The sequence below is a fragment of the Saccoglossus kowalevskii genome, chromosome 11 (genome assembly GCF_978046115.1).
Source record: "Saccoglossus kowalevskii chromosome 11, keSacKowa6.1, whole genome shotgun sequence".
Taxonomy (NCBI): Eukaryota; Metazoa; Hemichordata; class Enteropneusta; family Harrimaniidae; genus Saccoglossus; species Saccoglossus kowalevskii.
Genome location: NC_140651.1, coordinates 11,272,974 through 11,292,226, shown reverse-complemented (window position 1 = coordinate 11,292,226; position 19,253 = coordinate 11,272,974). Strand labels below are relative to the sequence as shown.

Here is a 19,253-nt window from a genome sequence, read left to right as displayed (position 1 = left end):
GGTATGATACATGTAAGAATTTATTACGTGAGTTAGGTGGGACTCTTTAATGTACCACTAAACTAACTAAAGATGTACGATGCAACAGACATTTCTATTTGTAGTAGTGTGAGTGTGAGGTAAAACGCAGTATGACTTAAAGGTGCTTTTTAAACAAGAACCCTTAGTATATATATTTTTTTATTTAATTAATAAAATAGTTTTGTGATAAAATCTAATGAATAGAAGAATAATGTGCAGCCTGAGGATACAATTATTTACAGACCCCTCAGGACAGTAACTAAATGATTTACTCGTGATTGTGTGGATTCATGCACAACATAGCGTGCAAAATGCTGTAAAATGGTGGGGTACGTGAAATAGGGAAAAACGGAATGTTGGTAATACCTTGTGAGACGTTATTCAAATAAATACGTGCTACATTGTATACAAACAGACAAACACGTTAATATTGTTATTGCTGCTCATTATAAACAAGGATGTGAATCGTTAAATGTATTTTTTTTTGTTAGAAAAACAAATGTAAAAGTTAGTTGCATCATTAAAAAGTATACATCTGTGATTAATACACATTGCATCCTCACAGGAAAAAATAAACACTTTTGTACTCTTTTATTAAAAAAAAACTGAAGGGTATTGTTAATGCTTTGCTACAGAGTCATGGTTAGAACAGACAGCAAACACTAACTAGCTCTAGATACCCTTTAATACACACTTACATACACATCACAACAAACAATAAAACCCTGAACAAACGACTACAATAATACATCTTGTTGAAATACTGATAACATGAAATGGTGCATTAGGATGAAATGCCGATAAATGAGCAAATAGAAACATGTATAGTATGATGCGAGTTGCACCAAGCTAGAACATTTCCTAGTACCGAAAACAATCAATATACAAGGCGGATCAGAAGTCAATAATTTTCAGCTGTTATTACTATCCATCTTTTAATTATTATGTATATTTTTATAAAGAACAGCACTACATCATATATACCTAATAAAGAACGACATATTTTCAATATGGCACATGCAGTTCCAAACAAAGTGCAGTACTTGCACTTCAACTGCAGTGACATTGTACAGAACATTGCTGTACCCGTGTATCATTTCTTATTGATAGTTAATTTTTGGAAATAGCCCAGATATCAAAACTTTTGGCAGAAAAAAACTGTACACAGCAATTTATCAATTACTATAAGCAAACTAATTTATATGGAAATTTTGTGCATCTGTTATATATTATAAAAATAGCAATTTTCTTGGTAACGATCTGTTACCAAGCAACCGTGACTAAAATAGATAATCATTAACTTTAAATTAATAATTAGCTAGGAACTGAGCAATGTTGAAACATAGTTTAGCGTGAAATGAATGAAGTGTGAAAACACAAAGCAAACAACAGAATGTATATATATGGTTCAAACATAGAAACTCTAGACCACTTATAAATAACATCACGTAAGCACATTGCGGGATGATCATTATGAAATACAATATATGAATATATACATTGTGTAGGTCAGATTGCATATGTAGAGAATTTTTTTTTTTAGTGCTTGGTGCTTGCTAGAAACAACTAGACATATGCAATAAGACTTACGCTTTCGTCCTGCTTTAGCTGATTTCCTTGATGCCCCAGTGGCTAGAAGGTGAAAGATTGTGGAGAGAGAATATCATGTTAGAACAACACAAAAATCATATGATATGTTGACAATCATGATCACTGAACACTAAATATATGAAAGAAGCGATTGGTAAGGTACTGAGACTAGACGTTCTGAGTTATTTTCATCAAGGAGAGGGGCAATTTTTATTTCGTTTCAAAAAATATAAATAGTTTACGATTAGAAAATTTAAATGCTTCGACAACAAACTGATGTAGCTGTTCAGTTGCTATGCATAAGTAGATGCTAGGATATTCACGCATCCAAAATGTCTCGTAACAAATTTTGTAAATTTTCCAATAACAAACATATTTTTGTATCAAACATATAACTTCTTTTAATGGTGTTATTTTTTTTTCAAACCTAAAAACAAGCACAATTATTTACTAAATAGTTAATGAGGAAATACTATCCAGGGTCTATCAAAAGTTAATCACCTTAGTGCACAATACTCAGAATACCTTTTCTAGTACAAGTACCATGATATGTGCTAATCTAAACCTTCAGTGGGTATTGAACTAAAGTCCATAAGAATCCCAGGGTCTGGGATTCTAATTTTTTGTAATGGTTGTCCACGTGGAGATCATAAACACATATTTATGTAGCCAATAAAGAATTACCAGATATGATAGAAATATGAATTGCGATAGCATTTTTGCAGAGCAATATCAATTTGTGTTTAGAAGGTCAAGCAGGATCGAAAATTTATTCTGCAATTTAATTTTCTTGTTGTAAAATGAAAGTCTTCCCAATATTGAGGTTCTGGGAAGCAGAGATTTATAGTGGTTAATCACTCAATACATGTGGTCTCCAGCATGGTATGTTCATGATACCAGCCATGTGGTGCAAAAAGAGAACAAACCATCACACAAAATCTCAAACCCTAAATCGATCTGTATTGTCCCATTAACTGATATGTAATGTACAGACACCATGTCAAATATAGACAATGCATGATTGATATGACACACAATGATGCAATAAAATTATAAATATAACATATACATGTATAAGCAAAGTAAACTACAACTAGTTATTATTATAGGTTTCTACAACCAGCTACTAGACATTGTGAGTTAGGTGTCCAAAACATACTACTGGACACTGAGTTAGAAATGTTAGGTGACCAAAACATACTACTGGACATGTGAGTTAGAAATGTTAGGTGTCCAAAACATACTACTGGACACTGTGAATTAGAAATGTTAGGTGTCCAAAACATACTACTGGACACTGTGAATTAGAAATGTTAGGTGTCCAAAACATACTACTGGACATGTGAGTTAGAAATGTTAGGTGTCCAAAACATACTACTGGACACTGTGAGTTAGAAATGTTAGGTGTCCAAAACATACTACTGGACACTGTGAGTTAGAAATGTTAGGTGTCCAAAACATACTACTGGACACTGTGAGTTAGAAATGTTAGGTGTCCAAAACATACTACTGGACACTGTGAGTTAGAAATGTTAGGTGTCCAAAACATACTACTGGACACTGTAAGTTATAAATGTTAGGTGTCCAAAACATACTACTGGACACTGTGAGTTATAAATGTTATGTGTCCAAAACATACTACTGGACACTGAGTTAGAAATGTTAGGTGTCCAAAACATACTACTGGACACTGTGAGTTAGAAATGTTAGGTGTCCAAAACATACTACTGGACACTGTGAGTTAGAAATGTTCGGTGTCCAAAACACACTACTGGACACTGTAAGTTATAAATGTTAGGTGTCCAAAACATACTACTGGACACTGTGAGTTATAAATGTTAGGTGTCCAAAACATACTACTGGACATGTGAGTTAGAAATGTTAGGTGTCCAAAACATACTACTGGACACTGTGAGTTAGAAATGTTAGGTGTCCAAAACATACTACTGGACACTGTGAGTTAGAAATGTTAGGTGTTCAAAACATACTACTGGACATGTGAGTTAGAAATGTTAGGTGTCCAAAACATACTACTGGACACTGTGAGTTAGAAATGTTTGGTGTCCAAAACATACTACTGGACACTGCGAGTTAGAAATTTTCGGTGTCCAAAACATACTACTGGACACTGTGAGTTAGAAATGTTAGGTGTTCAAAACATACTACTGGACATGTGAGTTAGAAATGTTAGGTGTCCAAAACATACTACTGGACCTTGTCAGTTGCAAATGTTAAGTATCCAAAACATACTACTGGACACTGTGAGTTACAAATGTTAGGTGTCCAAAACACACTATGTACTGGACAGAAAATGTAACATATACAACACAACTCGACATTGTAGCTTAGCATAAAGATACATTGATATAGCTGATGTCAGTAGGTAACTAGGTAACTATGGAAACAGTATGGTGTTGTCATTTTTTCTCAAAAAACATTCCCTTAATTACTGATAATAAAGTACACAGAAGTGACCGTAAGTTTGGATCACCCTCATGTAATCTTACTAAGAATTTGAACTGAGCAAATAAAATGTATATTCCCCACTACATACGTAGTTTAACCTGAATTCACGCAACAGAAGCCTAGATTACCAGCCAAATAGGTTATTTTATGAACCAAAAAACAGAGAACATGTTTCAGTTAGCAGTCTGTGATATGAATTTTGTATAAATTGAGAAAACATAAACAACACTATACTGTATAGGTAACATGGGTTGATAATCAAAGGGGTTTCCAACAAGTCTATGATGCGGCGAATATCTTAAATGCCTTATGACCAAGAAGGACTACATAGAGGAGCTTTCTATATTTACTACCATCTTGCATCATTGTTGCATTACTACCCTATGTTTATCAACACTTACAATATTAAATAATTTACAGTTGACTTGGGAATAAACACAAACATATAAAAATAATCAACACAACATAGACATGATTATGACAGCTTCAATGTGCACTGTTAATTGGATTAAGTGCACATACTGGCATGTTTACAGGGGAGGGGGGATCTAGCGTAAATTTTATACACAGATATATACCTCCAGATTCACTGTGCGTATCCTCTGTGCAATCATATAGTACACAGAATGAAATGATGAGGAAAGAAAACACAACAGGTTAAATGACATCATGAGATAAGTAAACATTGTGGTCAATATGTATGAATGTTAGTTTCACCACCTCTCTTTCTTGGCAATCATTAAAAATAATAAATATTATTTACTTTATTTAGGATCCATAACTTGGCAGATGTTTAACTATATTAAGCCCTCATAACTTGTGGATGAGTTTTAGGCCCTCTAACTTGGTGGAAGTGTTATATATGGCCCTCTAACTTATTAGATAGGCAAATATAGCCCACTTCCCCTGATTTTTGGGGGGAAATGTGATGGATGTGCAAGTAATTAGGCCACCTAACTTGGTGGATAAATATCTTATGACTCTTATGACAGTTTTGTAGACACTGCATAGTAAGGACCACTTGATAGTGACTTTAAATTTAACGATGACAAAAAATGTCAGAAACAGACCAAATAAAAAAATGTTGTAATAGTTTAAACGTTTATAAGATAATGAATATTAGACTCAAGTACAACAAAAGTCAAAGGTTTGAGAGGCAGTAGTATCACAAATACACAGATTACAGTGAAGACTAAGCTACATTAATTATAAGTGCAATTATTGTACAGTTGTATGAAACATGTACAAGATATATCCCAAGACTGTGAAACAATCTAAAGACAATTATATAGTTTGTCACATAATTAGTTAGATTACGGTATCTATAACTACAATCTATCTTTATTCTGCATTCTACAAGTTGATTTCACATTCACGTTGTTCACAACGGATCATTGTTACCTTAACACCGCCAAACTCTAAAATTATATTATGGCATTCCATTAACAAGTACTTTAAATTATTGAAAAAAAAATTTACAGCAAAGAAATCTAATAAAGTTATAAATCTCAGACAAACTATTCAAAGCCCTTTACTGTATAAGCAGATACACAGTAATCAGTAAATAAATGGACATACACCTTTTGAATGCCAACTTTCTGGAAATGAATTTGCATACTATTTTAAAAAATGTTGATGAAGACCAGAAGGCAGTAGAAAATTATGCCCATTTGCTCGGAAATTTCCAATGAATTTATAGTCAAATAAATAGAAATGTGCAACATGTAGCACCAATATTTGGCTTTAATAGAGAAGGATTAGAAAATACAGGTTTCACAAAATTGTAAATTGTATTTTCATCACTAAAATCACCATAAGTCAAGTTTCACATGAGGCTTTGAATAATTTGAATGTGACAATTTCTTTACATACTAGAATATGTTTTAACGGAGTAAAACTCAACTAACAAGCATTTTATAAGTAACTTATTGCCAATAAAGTTTAAATTCAAGAGAGTGAATGATAGAGAAAAGATCCAACACCAACATAGAGACACCAACACATGATACATTAAGAACAGACAGACAGTTATAAATATATTGGTCAATATTATATACAACATTATGTTAAAGGTAGTTATTATCTTGATCAATGTTTACACATATACCTGGACGGCTTCCTGGACTAGAGACTCCACCGAGTACATTTCTGGTGATGACGTCATAGTTAAATGCTTTCCAAGCAAATACCATATCTGCTGTGAAATTCTCTCCTAGCGCGTTTCGTAAAGTGGAATATAAGGCTTCATTAAAAACCTGAAATTAACAATTAAAAGTAATGCATCAACTACTTCAGTCAAGGGAAAAAAATAAATAATGAACATATTTTTTTCACATTTTCTACAATGATTTCAGGCAAATTTAATTTTGTTTAAAATCAGTGTGAAAAATGTGAGAAAAAATGTTCAGTAACATTTTGATTAATCCCACAGATTTATACAATATTCTTTGTTTTTTTTAATATGATTCATAAACTATTGCTATAATGACAATTCTGTTGAAATGAATACAGTATTGCCAGAAATCACTAGAAAAAAAATCTTATATTCATAGAAAAAAAATTTAAATTCACAGAAAAAAGTTAAATTAATAAAGAAAAAGAAAACCTAAGAACTAGGCATACTAGAAATACTTAATTAAAGTATTGTTGAAAAATAACATCATTGATTATTAATCAATAAAAATACAGTCTATCTATTTTGTACCAGAAATAAACATTGACAAAAAAGCTGACATTATAAATAAGTTTGGCCATGTAACCTGAATAAATCAGTCATGGCCAGGTAATCTGATTATAGTGCAAAGAACTAACTATTAAAGGTAGCTTTAAGAACATGTTGACAAGCATAACACTGAGTGTGAGTTATTCATACTGTGCAACTAATTGAATCACCTTCAGTAAATACTGTTTTTCTTGTGCACTGAACAGTTGCTAGGAATTGGAATGAGATCGACACAATGCCTTGTTAATAACAGAACTACTGCCTATACATGGATTAAAATTCCCAGACAAATGCATGATATTAGTTATCGGTACATATAACCATACTTTCTATTCTATTCTATTCTATTCTATTCTATTCTATTCTATTCTATTCTATTCTATTCTATTCTATTCTATTCTATTCTATTCTATTCTATTCTATTCTATTCATGTGACTGCAATTAATTTTGAGAATGCATGTATAAAGAATGTTATTTCATATTCATTATGTGAGCTACATGTGGGATACACAAAAAAAGAAGTTTATTCCTGATGTGAAAGTAACTTCAAACATGTCTCAGTGCATGTTTTCAGTAGATGTCAGTAGGTCCCATAGTAGTCGGTCAGAGAAATTATGATTTTACAGGGAGAAACCCCAAGCAAATTTAGTAGGCTCATAAAATCATCCCCACCAACTTCCATATCACATCCTCACATTGGTGCTTGCTGAGTGCTTTTGCAACTAGAGAATTTGAAATTTGTTGATTCTGCTTGGGCATGCCACTCACCTCAAAGTTGTGCATGGCTGACTTGACACCCTCCTTGACTGGGTAATGTAATATTGCAAGTTTGGACATGGCTTCACTAAAATTGTCTTTGTCATCAAAGTATTGGATGGCATTTTTGATGGACATCATTACTTGATTGGCGTGATCTACAAACCGACAACTCTCCTGTAACAAGATTAACAGATACACATAAATAAGAAGAGTGACAATGAACAAAATATTCACTTGCTTTCAATAGGGAACTTTCACTCGTTTCATTAGAAATGAGGCACTATGACAGAACATGAAAGACTTTTATTGTACAGTACTTTTGTTAGGTTTGTTTGTTTTCAATTTAGCATAATCAGTACAACCTGAGAAATTAAATCATTTTCAATTCCATTTAAAGATGATATTGCCATTATGTAAGTGTGTTCAAGCAATCAGTTAAACTGTTTTGCCACATATCCAATATGTACAATATATACAAAAGGCTTTTGAAAATAATATAAAATTGCTTACTCGTGTTAAATATGCCATCACCGTCTCTTCATCTCCAAATACTAGATTAGTAGATGAGCACAGATGTATATGATATCCCAGTGGTGCATTCATCATGAACCGTAACACATGACGCCTATATCAAATATTAATATCAGTCAGTCAGAACATATGTAGTAAAACTATATCTGTCTATCACTATTGACAGGATATTTTAGCTTGGGACTCACTATTAATCGCCCTAATTTCAAAAACATATATTAAAATATGAATCCATTTCAATTGGGAAATACATGCAGGCTTGGCATGGTTGAAAAAAACAGAAATTCTCAAGTAATTTCAAGCAGTACATTTATGTAAAATGCCGAGAAGTCTGGCAAAATGAATACCGTACTAGATTTGTTGTTGTTGTTTATGATACATAGTTATGCTCAGTTTTGAAAAAAGTCATTAAATTATTATTTACTTGGAAAAATTAGGCGAAGCTGATGTGAAGATGACACGAAGATATCAGGAAGTGTAGGCGATACAACATAGTAGCGAAGCTGCTGTATGTTTTTACGTGAAGCTGAAGTGATGCTTCAGTGAAAGGAAGCCAAAGCTTACGCCACAGCTGTACTGTAATTCACTCAGAATAAATTATACAGTAAGAGATTAAATTTTGCTGATAGAAAGTCAATGATTTAAATGTATTCACAGGGACCAAATTCTTACTAAAGTCACCAGTGTCTCCATTGTCACAAGGAATTATAAATATCCACAGCTACAATATTGTGAGAAGTTTAGAGTATAATACATGTAGTTACTACTGACCCAGGTGGTAAACTGAGGGCAGCAGCTTTAGTTGATGTTGTCCTAACACGTAATATTGGTTGTCCCACTACAAGACTCTTCCAGGAATACGGTTCAGCAACTAATAATCCTGGTGTCACAGGGGAGTTCAATGATTCCTTGTTACTGGAACCTGAAAACAAAACAATAAACCAGTCAGTATATTTTATATACCAATAAGAGGTTTTAGAACTGGAACACAAACTTAAGGGGGAGAGAGGGGGGACTTACTAAAAAGCCAGGTAGAATTCCTAATTTTTGAGTTGTTAGTTTTCTACGGAATTCCGCTAGAGGGCGCATCCAAAATACCCGGATGATGAGCCTGAGTGGGGTTGTTTTTATTGAAGTTCTGTATTCTTACATGCGTAAATCAATAGATTGGAAATTTCTTCAGGATCGTAGTATAACTTGCAGCAATGTTCATAAAGCTAAACTTTTTGAACTTGTTGAGTTAGGAAACGAGTTAAATGTTCGCCAAGAGTCAAACAATCGTCGTACTGTAAAACATGGTGAGTCGACAATAACTCTGGTAAATCTGTGTAACGTAAAATCTTGGCAAAAAAACCTTCATACTTTGCCTTTGTTTGAAATAGCTGATATGTTCGCATATTTGTTGCATCGAAGTGACTGGACAACAGCCAGACTGAAAGAATATCGACTTGATAATGGTTAATTACTTCATCATTTTCGTAAAGCTTCATCATGTGCAGAATACAGAATTTATTTTCATTATGGCAGAGTGTATTCGGCAATGGTCCATGAAGGAAAATCCTTACAAGCCATGGTTTATTATTAAATCAAACTCTAAAATAGTTTCTGGTGCAAATGTGTAGAGTAAAGTTTGATTTAATATTTTATTCACCAGGCGATCAGCAGATGCAGTTATCATAAATGGACACACGTTTTTTCCTTCCGTAGTTATTTTAACTTCAACTTCGCAACAAATGCCATCATAAGGATTCTGAACAAGAAGATCGATGTGGGAATCGGCAACGAGCGAATTTTCCATCAAATCCGGCTCAATGTTTTCGTTTGCGCTCGTCTCGGGAAGCTGACAGAGTCTTCGTTTTTCAATCGATGTTTAACTGGGGGTGAAAGACGGCTGTCTCCAGTTATTGAACTAAAAAATACTGGCGCAGGATGGAAAATGCCGTGAACAAACCCGGGAATATAGCTTGGCGTCATCTCAGGTTCCCGACGACGCATTCAAATTCACTGGCATTGAAGTATTGATTTCTTGGACAAAAGAAATGTATGAAAATTTACGCCTTCATCTCAGGATATTTCGCTGTTTTTTTTTTTTAATTTTGATTTTAATTTTGTTTTTAATCCAACCCCGGGAATGGCCTGGGGCATTACAATACCAGTTAACCATTTTGACCAATTCTTGCAAAAAATAAGACTTCGGCAACAGTAACTACTAGTATATTGCTTACAGCAGACGCCGCTTAAATTTCAACCCCACCACGAACGTTGAATGGACTGTCATCCGGGTACTTTGAGAACGCCCTCTATCGAATTTCGTGCGAAAAATAGTAACTCGGAAATTAGGAATTAATTCAACATATCAAGATATTTTTAGATATTTTTTTTTTCAGATTGGTTGATAACTTATCGCACATGCCTTTGGATTTGAAATTGGGAAATAAATAATTCAAGGTTATGACACAAAACACCAATCTCCCAGGCAGAGTTCTATTCCACGAATATATCTCTGCCACCATGCGATCTTATGCTTGTTGTTGATTGGTCGATGCGTCACAGGGGTACTACTTTCAAAGACGCTCACCAAAACATTGCCATGCAAGTGTTCGATTTTTGAACCCGACGAATGTGTATCGTTGTTTTCAGATTTTGGCTGTTTTCAAAGTTAGAAGCTTCTTTTTTTCTTTCTGTAACACAAACGGTGTGACAGTGGGACGATTTAGTCGTTAATACTATGAAGTGCTTTCGTTTGTTCATATTTCTTCGCATGGCAATCGACAGGACGGTCAGTTTGATTAACCGAGTAACACCTTAGTAACCGTTATTCCGCGATGAAATTATTTTCTTTTGTAAATTATAACTATTTCACCGTTTTCAGTATGTTTACGAAAAAATCATTATCAGCTATCGATAAAAAATTTTAAAACTTGTTTACTAGGAAGAAGAAATCAACACCAGAGCACTCTAATAACCAAAATACGCGAATGATACGTGTAGTAAAAGTCTTGTGGTGTTTTACCACAAAATGGCGGTGTGTGGTGGCAGAGATACTTTCGGTGATCTAACCGCAAGGAACTCTGGGAAGGAGAATGACAAAACACATGTGATATTGAGCACACTGATGAGTGATCCTGATTAATTGAGATAAAAAACTAAGATTACATAAACATCAATGTAGTAACACAGCACAGGATTCCAGTGTACAATGTAGTAACCTCATTATCATATTCAGCGACACTGTGGTGCATCTGTGCCTGCACTGAAAGCATACTACAAACGACACACTAAAACACATGCGCTGTTGGTCAGGAACACTACAATTGATAAGATTTTGAAACAAGGATATCCAACTATTAACTTCTCATTTCATCAGGATTCACACTTCAGACCTTGAATAAAAAGCAAGAACACTATCAAGACATGCAAGTTATAGAGCACCAACGTTTGCTTACGTTTACTATCAACAATGAACTCTGTTGTCAGCTGTGAACCTGAAACTTGGTTTGCTAGAGTTGATAAAAGATGAGATAAATGTCCGAGAATTCAGGGTTATACAGAATTTGATGAACACATGTACAGAATTATATGCTAGATGCAAGTGTTATAAATATTGTATGATTAGCACTAACCTTCTATGAGACTGCCACCACTAGCAGCAACCGAGTCTTTGTCCGATTCCCGATCTTTTCTTTCACGTATCATGCTATGTGCTGTTTTTGGCGGCTCAGGCGGTGGATCAAACCAACGTGACAATGATGAAAAGCTAATAATGATTTCACTTGATTCTAAACTATCAACAACTGGAAGCAGCATTAAGGAAAACAGTTGCAATTATGCACAGATGCCAAAGCAGTAATTTAGAAATCAATAGCTTGGCTTTTCGTCCCTTGAAAATTTAAATATGCACATGAGTGTCAGGGAATCAGCATTTTAAGCAAGGAACAGAAAGAAGGTAAATGAAAAGATGTAGAATCTGAACATGGTACATGTATGTTATGTATGTGCACTGTACAGTTGCATACATGTACCTTTTTTGCTAGGAAACCTTTTTGACAGGTATAAGGTTAAATAGTGGCTTTATCTGCTTCAGTTTATTCTAGTTTCAGTAGTAGAATCTTATTCTTTAAAATGTTTTAACATTTTCAAACAAGAAATTTGAAAAAAAGAAATGAAATAAAATCACTTTTTGCCCACAAGAGGGCACTGTTCATAGCTACACATATATAAAAGGATACACATATACTGTGGCTGTCTATCGTCACCTTGGCCCTGCTAAACAGAATAGAGTACAAGTTAGCGACAAGGGATCTGGATTAATTCTATACACATCAGCAAATTCATGAAACACAAATTGATTTTTTTACTAAGTTGCACAAAAACATTCAGTTTCGGCTACTTGATGTGTTATTGTTAATTTATGAGTAAGTTGGTTAATCATAACATGTTTTCAAGACTTGCAGCCAAAACTGAAGTTATTTTATTCAGAATCAGAAGACAGTTGAAAAAGAATTTTAAACACTCATAATTTCAAAATATTTTTTTGTTTTATTCAACAAGTAAAAAATTTATCAGTTTTTTTAAAAACTATTACTACAGTTATGAACAATTATTTTGTTATAATCTGGTGAGTTATTAAGCGTGTAATTATACAAGAAGTGCAAAGATGCTGCCATCATTTATTGAGGCCAGAGATCTGAGAATTCAATTTTGTAATTTGGATATTGGCATGTTTCTTTCCAGTTGAACAAAATGCATTGATGTGAAATCACAATTGAAATCTTGGAGGGTTCATACCCTTAAGGGAGGACGTCAAAAGATCGATGTCGGATAAAAAACTTATTTTCTTTAGTTTGGGGGTGGGGGGTTTTGAGCTCAAAAAGTTTCCATCCTACAAAAACGATTTTATTTTTTAATGAAGTCAAAAAAATCTTGGAGTATTTGTAGTTCGTTTTTTTTCTATCCAATCATGGACAGAAATAACCGAAAAGGGAAAAAAAAACAGAAAAATGGTTTGGTTTGAGTGTAAATCTGTGCGTCAAATGAGGTGAATTTGTAAAATCTTTTTACACCCACCCACCCGACAACCAACTGCTATGCAATACTACTGTCCGATTATCAATTTGTATTTAATGGGGAATGTAGTCTGACGCCATGACCAATATTTATCAATTAAGTTTCAGTGGGGGGTAAGGGGGTTTGGAAAAAAACTAAAGGAATTAAGTTTTTTATCCGACATCAATCTTTTGATGTCGTCCCTTACTGTTATTATATACCTGCAAAATCTTACTTATTTTTTTAATTCTGTAAACCACCATATTTACGCTGGCAAAAATTTCTAATAATATCAGATCACTCCCAAAATATCACTTATTTCCTGTCTATATATGTATATATATATATACATATATATATATATATATACACAACAGCCTTGGATATATACACAATACTTGCATTTTAGAAACAAAATCTGTATGATTAATTCAAATGATATGTCAATTTAATAACATATGTAAATGTTATCGCTCTCCCTGCCCTCTCTTTAGATGTGCTCACTATATTAAAGGGCACATGCTGAGAGCACTGTATGTCCTAACTGAGCATGAATTTTGATATATGGCGTGTATATGGCATAATAATAGTATTGTAGGAATAAGCGCTTTGAGCTAAATATTAAAACCATCATTTTAAGCTTTGTAAGTTCGAAGGTCCCCAAACTGTGCTGTTTCATAAAAAAACAAAAAAAACACTGACTTTTCAGAAAGCATGATGCAAAATTGTTCATCTGGAAAGAAACTGACAATTCAAAGTTACTTCAAAGCAAATTGATCACAACAAATACATTTATAGAAATTTAGCATAATATTAAATAATCTTTCAAAATTTATGTTATAAATTCTACAGACAATTAGTGTATAGTATACAAGGGGAAGAACAGCTGAGAGCCTGTGATGAAGGAAGCAATCATGTTTTCACTGAACACAGAACCACTGGTTAGTGACAAATAGTGCTGAAGTGCAAAAAATACATCTTATTTTAGTATGGTTAAAGAGAAAACCACACGCACACTGACTAGGGTCTGTCTCGCCACCTTCTCTTTATCTTTCTCCTTCCCTTCCTGGGATGCAAAAGATAAATATGAATAGAGATAGAAAGACAATGGAAAGAAAATCATAAAAAAGGACAGAAGAGGAAGAAATAAAAACACAAAATACATCAATCACATGCATTAACATATGAAAAGAAACAACATGCAGAGCTTATTGCTCCTATTTTGAGTATGTATAAGTCTAGGTCTTTTGCGAATTGGGAATGTCCATTTATAAAGAGGTAAGGCAGGTATTGATGTGCTGAGGTTAATACAAAATGCAATGTTCAACACATATGAATATGCTTTTACATAAATTATGTTTTGAAGACAATATTCCATGTGAAAACATATCACAAAGAACCATGCATTATGCCTGTCAACACTATGAATACACAACATTACCACATGACACCACATAGAAGACATTACAAAATATATTATGGAAGAATACTGAACATAGCTATGTATTAATTGAACATAGTTACGTATTATGTTTAACATTAACATCAAGAACATATAACAGCGTCCGGATTACTTTCGGAAATTCCGTCGCGTTTCGGAAAGTTTTAATTTTCAAAACTTTTGAATATTTATTTGTGCTTTTAGGTTAGTGAGAAGGTTATAATAATTCTTCATTTCACTTTAACACTGTTTTTACACCCCTCAGATCCCTTTAAAAAGTCACTTCTGGCCATTATAATGGCCACTATTTTCTTAATGGCCAGAGTATTGACCAGAATTTTTTAAGTGGCCAAAATATTTACCAGTGTTTTTAAAATGGCGGTTTTAATGACCCATGTTTTTTATACTGGTCAGAATAATTACAATTGCTTTTTAAATGATGGAGTTGATGAACATTTTTTTTTGATGGGCAGTATAATGGTCATTTTATTTTTCATTACATACATAAAATGACCAGTATTTTTGTTCATGTCTCTAAATATAATGGCCCAGAAAACAGCCTGCTACCTCGTGTGAGCTCAATATACGTGTGGGAATTTATTTTTCCCAAGTTTTACTGAAGCTTGCAAGTACACTTAAATGAAATTTCGCGAATATTGCCTCGATCCCCAGTGAAATTTCATAGTAACGCTGATGCCAGTGACTGCTGGTGGACTGCATAACCTGCGGAGTATTTAGATGGTGTTGAATCATAGGACGATTGCAGTACTGCAACTGGCACATCAAGGTATGAATTTGTAATTATTTTACCATTTTACAATGACTTCAATACAATATTAGATACTTTTGTTGTTGTTTATGTAGCAGGATAGTCTTTTGAGGCTTTCGTTTTTGTTCAGTCATGGCACACTGTGTAAGTAATGCTTCATTATTATTCATAATTGTCAAACAACAAGCTCAAGTAGGTGTTAATGAGGATTAGCTCCTATGTTTGTTAATACAAGAAAAGTATAAACAAAGGTTATTTCCAACTCCTGAAATCTGCAAAAAAACATCAACGTAAATTTGTTTCCATTCATGGCAATGTTTTCAAATTATTTTAATAAAATAATTTAACTGACTGCAAAATGTTTGTTTTTTTAAATTTTTGAAGACTATGTATATTGTTTTTTTTTTCTCTTCAGACAATACCAGCAATAGTGTACTGTACACTGGGAAATCTAATTTAGTAATCATGTATTAACTATACATGTATATATTATGCCCATAACATCAAATACCATACAGAATCCCTTTTTTATGTAAACTAGTATAGATGATATATGCCTACAGTGTGCAACAGTTCATTTTTCTTTGCGCACAAAAGAAAAAAGTAAAACTCATACTCAAAATAACTTTTAATTTAGCATGGATTTAAACTAAATTTCCATTAAATCTAATATTCTTTGCTCATCTTTGAGCCCAATTTGATTTGAATGAGTTGTAGAGATCAATATAAAAGGGAAGTGAACCTGAATGTATGCACCTAAAGTAGGAATAAACAGAAGACACTTATTCGTAGCATTCACGTAGAGCTCTTTAGCAAAGGCTAAGAGGTCCAATACGTTACCCTGTGCTAACAAAATGTGCATGAATACAGGCTAAGAAATACTAGGTACAGAGTAAATCTGGTCAGTCCAAAGCCTTAGCACAGGCAAAACAAAACATGCATGAACGCTTAGCTCGGCTAAAAAAACCGTTGTATTTAATGTTCATTTAGGAGATTTACTACTATATTCATAACTTTTTATTTTGGTGTGCCATTTCCTGCATGACAATCAACGCTAACACATATAGAGAGATTGACTCAAGAAAAAATGTACCGATGATGAGACTGTGCTACTTCCTGTTATTCTGCAATTTGCACTTTCTGAATTTGCTTTGGTATTGTTTTATAACTGTAGAACTAACTTTCCTAGTTACTCTTACTGAGCACTCATAGTTAAAATTTCTGAAGATTTTGCCTATTCTTAATAAGTTTGGGCGTTCCTTACCCCGTGCTAACCATTGTTTCCTTCTGTGCATGAACTCAAACATATGAGATTAGCTTAAATTTTAGCCCGTACTTTGTGTAGCATGAACACTACTATTGAAGATACAGGGGGCAAATGGGCGAGACTTAAACAAAATATAATGAAGGTGTAATATGCAGTCAGTAAATGTCCTGGGCGTTTCTGGGTCAGCCAAATTGATCATGGGTACTCTGGCTCAACTGGGACAAAAAAATATTTAGTCTATACATGTATAACATTACTTAAATCATAGACCTTAGAGAACAGGGACATACTACTGTGGCTACCCCTTTCATGTAACCTTAGTTATAATCCTCTACCCAAATTAACACCTTAGAGAAACTGATAATAAAGCTATGTCAACACCACTGTTACATCTTTTTCTATTTCATAAGCCAAACATGGCTGCCAGGGTGTAGCTACACAAAATGAGACAATTTTGTGGTTGGAATATAATCAGAAAAATTAAATTTTATCAAAACTTGAATAGCCAAGTCCATTCTATTGATGCGAGTGAAAGTAAAAATTAACAATTTTTATTCCACTATGAAATCAGGAAAGGGAAACAAAAATGGTAAGTTTTCTCTGCAAGGAAACAAAACTGCCTAAAAGTAAACAATGACCAAGAAAATTTGTGTCATTATAACAAGTGGATTTTTCATCATATTTAGAACAGATATAGCATAGTGCACTTGTTATACACTGACTAATGGGAATACTAGTAAAAACTGTTTCAGATGTATAAATCTTCTAGGTACATGTATATGTATTAATGAGATTATACAGGAGGTTATAACCCACATTGCACATTGTCTCAGACAGAAGTTGCATGACCCTGTTTTCTAAGGTCATGCTTAAATCATAACCATCCGAATACCATTATTTCACTTTTCAAACTAAACTGTTTTTATATTTTTAATAGCATTTTTTTGATTTTGAAAAAAAAATATAGAAACAATATTACACTTAACATAATTACTCTATTAGCAGCACATGCGCTTAGGTAAATTACAGGGATCTTCAACGGTCGAAATATGTAATATTTTCATGATTTAGTATCCACAAATGTAATTTTAGAGCAAATATGGTATTGTATTGGATCATAATTATAATACAATTATTTATTTTGTGAAAGTACCTGGGGATCGATGAAGTTGTACATGCATGGTGGCATTCCCATTGTGGAGGGACTCTATAATTTTGTATGTACACAACTTCCTACTTTGAAAGACAAAATCATGCAGCTGCATTGTTACATAACATTCTTTTGTCTCTTGTAGGAAGTTAAATCCCCCTATTGTTCTCAGAAATTAGGTTCCCAAGTACAGCAATGTACTGTCCACAGAGGGACTGTGTACTGTCCTAGTCTCTCAAGAGATGAACTGTGTGTATATATGGCACAACCCCTTAATATATTCGGTTAGGAAACAATTTGATGTTATTCTGTTTTATTTGATATTTATATTTTTTCAATCAGAATGTACCGGGTATCATCTTTTTGGAAGTATATCTGAGTTGCATAGGGGAAAAATTGACATATCACAAGATGTCATTTTATCCACATTGTTATTTGTGAGGACAGAAATATGCCAGAATACACAGACACCACAAATTTTTGTTTCCAAAATTGATTACAAAGTGTCTTAATTAAAAACTGGTCATTGTAAGCTAATAGCAATCTGAATTATTTTTTGCAGATAATGACAATTTAAAAAAAGGAAATACTATATAAATGGAACGTAAGAAGTTGAAGAACCAGAATTTATGGACGTGACGTTAAGGGGAAAAAAAAGTTTAACCAGTATTGATGGATGCAATGGTTTAGCATTTGCATGTTTATCAGTTTTACATTTGCACACAGATTTTGAAAGTTCCAAGTGTGTAGAGTTACTGTACATTCCTTTTTTTATGTTTTCCCTCAAATAAAAGTGACATCTTTCAACTGGTATTTCATGATTTTCAGCTATCTTATATAGTTCTTCTTGCTGACCCTTTTGTACACACCCACACTCACTCCACAATCTTTCATCTTCTTAATAATAATTAACAGGAAAATATTATTGAAAAAATCCTGTAGAGATCAAAAACATGAACAAATTTGACACGCCTACATCTTTGAGAAAAAATATTTTACACTAGAAAAAGAATAGCACAAAAACAAAGAGGAGAAAAAACATTTTGCACAGCCCCCTCCTTAAGCTAATCGCCTCTCAAGAAAACTTGATGAATATCTGGAGGAGTATGACATTGCAAACCTAAAATATTATTATCCACTAAAACAGTCTGTATGGCTGTGCACTACATCATGATTTTTCAAAAACAAAACAAAACATGGCATACTTTTAATATTGCTTACATACTAGTATTCTTGTTTTGTCTAATGTTTTCATTAATTATCCAATTTCTGTACTTTATGTGTTTGTACACTGAGCTGAATAATTAAGATGATGTTTTGAAGCACAGCGATAGAGGAACTGTGTTTGAAGCAATGTTTTAACCCCCCCTCCCCCCATATGACTTTTTTACTTTGCAAAGCTGTACCTCCCAGATCTTTAGTTGTTTATGCATAGATGGTCTTTGGTTATAAATTATTTACTTTCCAGTCATTTTTGAAGTGTAAACCTT

The 19,253-nt window shown here is 33.4% G+C and overlaps 1 protein-coding gene and 1 long non-coding RNA gene across 2 annotated transcripts in view; one reads left to right on the top strand and one right to left on the bottom strand.

Annotated features, from left to right (window-relative positions):
• Window positions 1–14,601, bottom strand: part of LOC144359564 (androglobin-like) — a 35,156-nt gene extending 20,555 nt beyond the window's left edge. Inside the window, exons 1-11 of the mRNA XM_085505190.1 lie at window positions 14,578–14,601; window positions 14,152–14,202; window positions 12,320–12,353; window positions 11,714–11,884; window positions 8,862–9,012; window positions 8,070–8,184; window positions 7,569–7,733; window positions 6,185–6,332; window positions 4,656–4,679; window positions 1,612–1,653; window positions 388–417 (exon numbers count right to left, since the gene is read on the bottom strand). Of these exons, the coding sequence (XP_085361316.1) occupies window positions 388–417; window positions 1,612–1,653; window positions 4,656–4,679; window positions 6,185–6,332; window positions 7,569–7,733; window positions 8,070–8,184; window positions 8,862–9,012; window positions 11,714–11,884; window positions 12,320–12,353; window positions 14,152–14,202; window positions 14,578–14,601 (955 nt within the window). The remainder of the gene's footprint in view (window positions 1–387; window positions 418–1,611; window positions 1,654–4,655; window positions 4,680–6,184; window positions 6,333–7,568; window positions 7,734–8,069; window positions 8,185–8,861; window positions 9,013–11,713; window positions 11,885–12,319; window positions 12,354–14,151; window positions 14,203–14,577) is intronic.
• Window positions 14,602–17,594: 2,993 nt separating this feature from the next.
• On the top strand, window positions 17,595–18,570 carry LOC146736184 (uncharacterized). Its single transcript, XR_014930903.1, has 2 exons — window positions 17,595–18,047; window positions 18,326–18,570. It is a non-coding gene; the product is annotated as an uncharacterized LOC146736184 (long non-coding RNA).
• Window positions 18,571–19,253: the final 683 nt, after the last annotated feature.